This window comes from Gadus chalcogrammus, chromosome 14 (assembly GCF_026213295.1).
Source record: "Gadus chalcogrammus isolate NIFS_2021 chromosome 14, NIFS_Gcha_1.0, whole genome shotgun sequence".
NCBI lineage: Eukaryota > Metazoa > Chordata > Actinopteri > Gadiformes > Gadidae > Gadus > Gadus chalcogrammus.
Genome location: NC_079425.1, coordinates 26,753,775 through 26,758,886, shown reverse-complemented (window position 1 = coordinate 26,758,886; position 5,112 = coordinate 26,753,775). Strand labels below are relative to the sequence as shown.

Genomic DNA, 5,112 nt, shown 5'->3' with positions numbered 1-5,112 from the left:
CTCAAACAATCAAACCCAGATGCATATCAGCATAAAGGTGAAACACACCTTTTGAATATTGATAAAAAACTTAAAAGGCCAGGGGTCTTTGATTGTATTTTAAGCGGAACGGATATGTGATGGCCCGTTTACCTTTAATAACTGAATGGATACATTTCTACCTAAATATTAGAAATGTTTGCATAGGATCAAACATGAACCAAACCATCCTCCGTGCAGGGACCTTCACCGTTCCCTGGTCTCCCCCGGTCTCCCCTGGTCTCTCCCCCCCCCCCTCCCCCCCCCTCAGGGCCCGGGCCTCTGCAGGAGGAGGTGCAGCTTCTGCCGGACGACGGACGAGTTCAGGGCGGAGAGGAACTCCGTCAGCCCCCCCCCCAGGAGCTCCTCCATAGGGACGAACTGCAGCACCTGCTGCGGGGCCTCCGAGGACTGGTCCGCGCCCTCGGCCAGTCGCTCCATGTGGTCCCGGAGGTCCGCCAGCGGGGACAGGAGGGGGGCGGCGGCTTCGGGGCAGAACCCGGAGCAGAGCAGCAGCGCCCCCACCCGGCCCCCCGGGGAGGGGCAGCGGAAGGCGACCGAGCGGAAGGCGGCGCGGAGGCAGAAGACGAGGCCAGCCATGAGCCGCGTGGCGGCCGCCAGCAGGGGCAGCAGCAGGGCGTCGCCGGGGCCCAGCCCCCCCAGGGCCCCCAGCAGGACCCCCAGCAGCGCCCTCTGGTACCCCGGCTCACCGTCGTGCAGCACCAGCAGCCCCCCCTCTGGGAAGGCCGGCTCCTCGGAGAACGACAGCGTGAGGGCGGGGCTCTGGCCCCCGGCCGCTGCCCACACCACCCGGTCGCCCACCACCAGGCAACGCGTCCGGGCCCCGCCCCCGTCACCGGGCGGGGCCACCTGGCCCAGCGCGGCGGCGGCGGGGCCCGCCTGGCAGGCGCCGCAGGGGGGGAGGCGGTCCCAGGCGGAGGGCGCGGCCCCCCCCAGCGCCTCATTCAGCTGGCCCAGCAGCCCCCCCTGGCAGAACGGGGAGTTCCTCACCTCCGAGAGCGCCGCCCCCGCGACAGTGAACCAGGAAATGGGGGCGCAGTCCGCCGGCCCCTCCAGCACGTCGCCCCCCTCCTCGTCGCAGTGGGGCCTCACCCAGTCGCCGTGGCGACCACGCTCCAGGCGCTGCCACCAGCTCAGGCCCCGCAGCTCCCGCCGCGCGTTGAAGGAGCCCATGTGGCGCTTGAGTCCCGCCGGCCGCCCCCCCCCCGCCACACTGAGGAAGGCGGGGCTTACGGCGCCGCGGGAGAGCCAGCGGCCGCGTGGCAGGAAGCTCACCTTCAGAAACACAGACAGGACAGGCGCAGCTTTAGGGTCTGTAGTGTAACCAATAGCAACAAACAGTGGTGGGGGATCTATTGACCACATCCATCTATTGAATGATTACCATATTATAATTATTATATTCTATGATTATACTGAAGAGGATAATGATGACTTGCAGGATCTTTCAAACCTCCTCGGTGTTAGTCGTGGCCCAGCCGGTCCGAACGGTGTGTGCATAGCGAGAGAAGAGCCTACCCTGAAGCGGAGCAGGTACTGCTGGGCCGTGAGGTCCCTGAGGCGCTCCAGACGCCCCCTCTGCTCGGCGCTCATCAAGGGGAACAGGCTGAGGTTCTCCGTGATGGTGGCCACCTGCCGCTCGTGAAAGTAGGAGCACACCTCCAGGTGCTGCCGCAGGTACGACGCCGGGATCACCGCCGCGGGGAAAAGCGCCGGCCCGTCCGCCATGCCCGGCCCGTAGCTCCGGAGCAGCTTCGCCACCAGCGGCCGGGCCGCATCCTTGCCGTAGTGGCCCCGCCCCACCACGTACACCTCCGAGTTCCCCGCCTTGCTGGTGGCGGGCTTGAAGACGCTGACGGAGCTGAAGCAGCAGTTGAGCAGGTAGAGCAGGCACACGGACGAGTGCTCGTACAGCGTGAACATCTTGAGCACCAGCGCGCCCCCGCTGCTGAGCAGCAGCAGACCGGCCACCGCCTCGCAGAGGACCAGCGACGCCACCAGCGCCTCCTGCTCGTCGGGGGCCTCCAGGCAGTCAAAGCTGCCGTCCGCCGTCACCAGGTCCACCCGCGGCATGTGGGCCACGAAGCCCTGCAGCTGCAGCAGGTTCTTCAGGCTGGTGAGGTCGCCCGTGTTGTCCGAGCCGAACGACCACCAGGGTAGAGTGTTGGCGATGAGCCGGTCGTCGGCCACCGTGGCGTGGCCGCCGTTGCCCTCGTGGTAGGGGTTGAGCGTGCTGGCCGCCCAGGCCCAGTCCCAGTAGCGGGTGGCCTCGCTGGTCTGGGTGTAGTGGTTTAGCGCCGAGACGAAGGCGCCGGGCGCCTCGCAGAGGTGGACCGTGTTCAGCGCCCCTGCCGCCACCGCCGCCTCGGGGAGCAGCGGGAAGGTCCCCAGGATCTCGTAGAACTTACACCAGGCCTGCGTGCAGATCTCTGCGTTGGCTGCCGATCGCAAGGCGGCGATGACCTTCCCCGCCCGGTTGGTGGAGCCGGTGTGCCACTGCCACTTGGAGAGGTCCTGGTCACTGAGCCGGCTCTTCACCGCGTTCAGGGACGCCTTCAGCGCCTGCAGCTCGGGGTGCTGCTGCTGGGGGTGGGTGAGGACCTCGTTGGGGTCGGGGAGCAGCCACTCCTCGCTGGACGGTTTGGTGAACGTTCTCCGCTTGCTGAAGAGCTCCTCCACCTCCGTCGCAATGTCAGGGTCAAGGGTCGCCGTGTCAGGGTCCACGGCCATGTTGGACTGCGGCGGCCGGCCGGCTTTTTTCCTCGATCCATGAGCTCTGCCCATCCTCCTCCTCAGAGGAGAGAGAGGGGATGAAACAACGTAAATAGTAATGACAGCGGAAGGGCAACAGGCATTTAGTAACCGTGTTCTCGGGAAACTCTTTCTTAAACCCTGAAGCCTTCTTTGGGATACATCGTTTGATGTCCAAACAACATTACTGCCAGAAGGCCTCCATGTAGATACAGTGTTTCTAAACTAAAGTCTAGAACTTCTAGCAGGACAGCTCCATTGGTTCTGGCAGTACCAAATACAACAACGTAAAAACGCCTAATCATTAAATGCTTCCAAAACAAGCCCACATCATGTCTAACCAAGTCTCATGGGGGAGTCTCGCTCAGAGGGAAGTCTCGTGAGAGTTGAGTAGATGCAGACACAGGATGGAGGAACCAGGAGTGAGAGTTGTAGGGAGCAGGGCTGGTAGTTTGATTTGGGTCTACATAAAGCGTAGTTTAGGGTTATAAAAAATTATCTAAATGGAGGTCAGAGGGTTGAGATTGTAATGAAAATTGGAAATGTCCTTCCTGAGATTTCAGAGTAGTCTTGTAGTGCACTTATAGATGTTCCAATAATATCTTTATCTTTCCAATAAGAGATAGACATAAAACCTCCTCTAGTGACGTCACACATTATCTACTACAGAAACGAAAGATCTCACTACTTCTGAAACAATACCGCATCCTCATGCACTGAATAAATGCTTTTTGGAAACTCAACGTCCAAATGAACAACTTTTGAATGGAACAACAAGAGTATGATGGCTACACCTAATGTTAACTGGAAGGCTGCTGGAGCCGATCTACTAAAGAGAGGATTTAAATGATCACGACTCGAATCGGCATTTTTTAAGACTTGGGTCCATAACTGTCTTCTGTTGTTGCCAAGGGGAATGAGCCCAGGATATGTTAGGATATGTTAGGAGGATATGTAAACAGTTTATCAGCGCTGTCAAAGCTCCTCTCCTGGGCCGGGTGTCCACTACCACCCTCCCCGCGGGGCCGGATGTCTACCTGTTCGGTTAACTTACCCGTAGCGAGGATTAAAAGGTAAACATGAATGTGAATCACGTCAATTATAGTAAGGGTCGGTCACACGTGACTATACACGCTGGACCTACGCTTCCGCTGGGATGACGTTTTCACTGCCTGCACCGCCTCTGGCGGCCCGGAAGAAGCCGGCAGGGAGGGCGGAAATAAATGCCAACGCACCCGGAATACGCATGCGCTTCTTAGAAGCTGCTATGAAGCTTAAAGGAGAACGCTACCAATTTCGTCTTTATTTCAGATTCAGAATCATTGTATTCTCAAAAGGCTGGGCATAATTTCTGAGATGTAGGCCTACTTAATTATTGGGATTCTGTTATTCGTTCCTATTCTACATTTACATACTTAAAGGTTGGGTACGCGATTTGCGAAACGCCAGCAGATTTTGAAAATACATAACTCAAATGGTCCTACCCCCTCTCCTTCAACGCTGACTCTGACTCCACCCATTCCAAGTACGTGGACGCGCAATCATGCACGAGCGCGAACAGAGATGCGCGAGAGCGAGCCAGGCTAGCGTAGGTTTTCGTTTAACAACATGGCACTACATTCAGCTGTAAATTGCACCCAGTACCGCGGGAAGTAGGGGTTTTGAGGGTGCTGCAACACCCCCTGTCCGAGGCCCTGTCTTATCACAGAAAACGATCATTTCTAAAAACTCCGGCCAAAGTGGAGATTTCTGAAAACGCCGGTTATGTGTTGTCGTATCAACGGGGAGAAACGGGATTTTAGGTTCTGAAGCGTCACATTATGCACCAGGAAATGCTTAACGTCATCTGAGCGTCCGCTGTACCGTATTGGTCCGAATATAAACACAAACCCCATTGTAATACGACCTATATTTGGAAAAAAGATTTGAAGACCAGATCTTGATTTCATGAATAAATAAATTGTATTAATTGAAATAATATACGAAAATAAAAAGGCATAGAATAAAACACTGCATTGCCACTAAACAGTAGTGCAAATAGGCCGTACTGATGTGTACACCAAAGACTTCCTGACACTCCTCTGCCCCGCTGTGTTCGCTCTGGCTGTGGTCGCTCCGAACTGTTTCGGCCCGTGGCAAAGCGAGTCATCCTCGCTGCTGTCCAAGGCATGTTGAGACCAGGCGCGGTCTTTGCATAGAGGCGTTGCTAGGCAACGGCCTTGGGCCCCTCCAACTGTAGGGGCCACTCCTGACTGGGAGCTGCAAACTTCCCATAGGCCTACAGCTGGTAATTGGGGCCCTTTGGACAGTAATTCACAGATA

General features: G+C 57.3%; 1 protein-coding gene across 1 annotated transcript; it reads right to left on the bottom strand.

The window, feature by feature from the left end:
* Positions 1 to 285: 285 nt before the first annotated feature.
* cmtr2 (cap methyltransferase 2) lies at positions 286 to 3,971 on the bottom strand. Its single transcript, XM_056607092.1, has 3 exons — positions 3,845 to 3,971; positions 1,558 to 2,830; positions 286 to 1,314 (listed from the first exon to the last, which is right to left on the bottom strand). The coding sequence occupies exons 2-3, from the start codon at positions 2,821 to 2,823 to the stop codon at positions 286 to 288; spliced, it is 2,295 nt and encodes a 764-aa protein (XP_056463067.1). The 5' UTR covers positions 2,824 to 2,830; positions 3,845 to 3,971.
* Positions 3,972 to 5,112: the final 1,141 nt, after the last annotated feature.

What these genes read in the sequence shown, in the direction of transcription:
- cmtr2 (XM_056607092.1), bottom strand. Translation starts at nt 2,823, where the DNA reads ATGGGCAGAGCTCATGGATCGAGGAAAAAAGCCGGCCGGCCGCCGCAG. An exon ending in AGTACCTGCTCCGCTTCAGG is followed by an intron (nt 1,315 to 1,557) that starts GTAGGCTCTTCT and finishes GTGTTTCTGAAG; the next exon opens with GTGAGCTTCCTGCCACGCGG.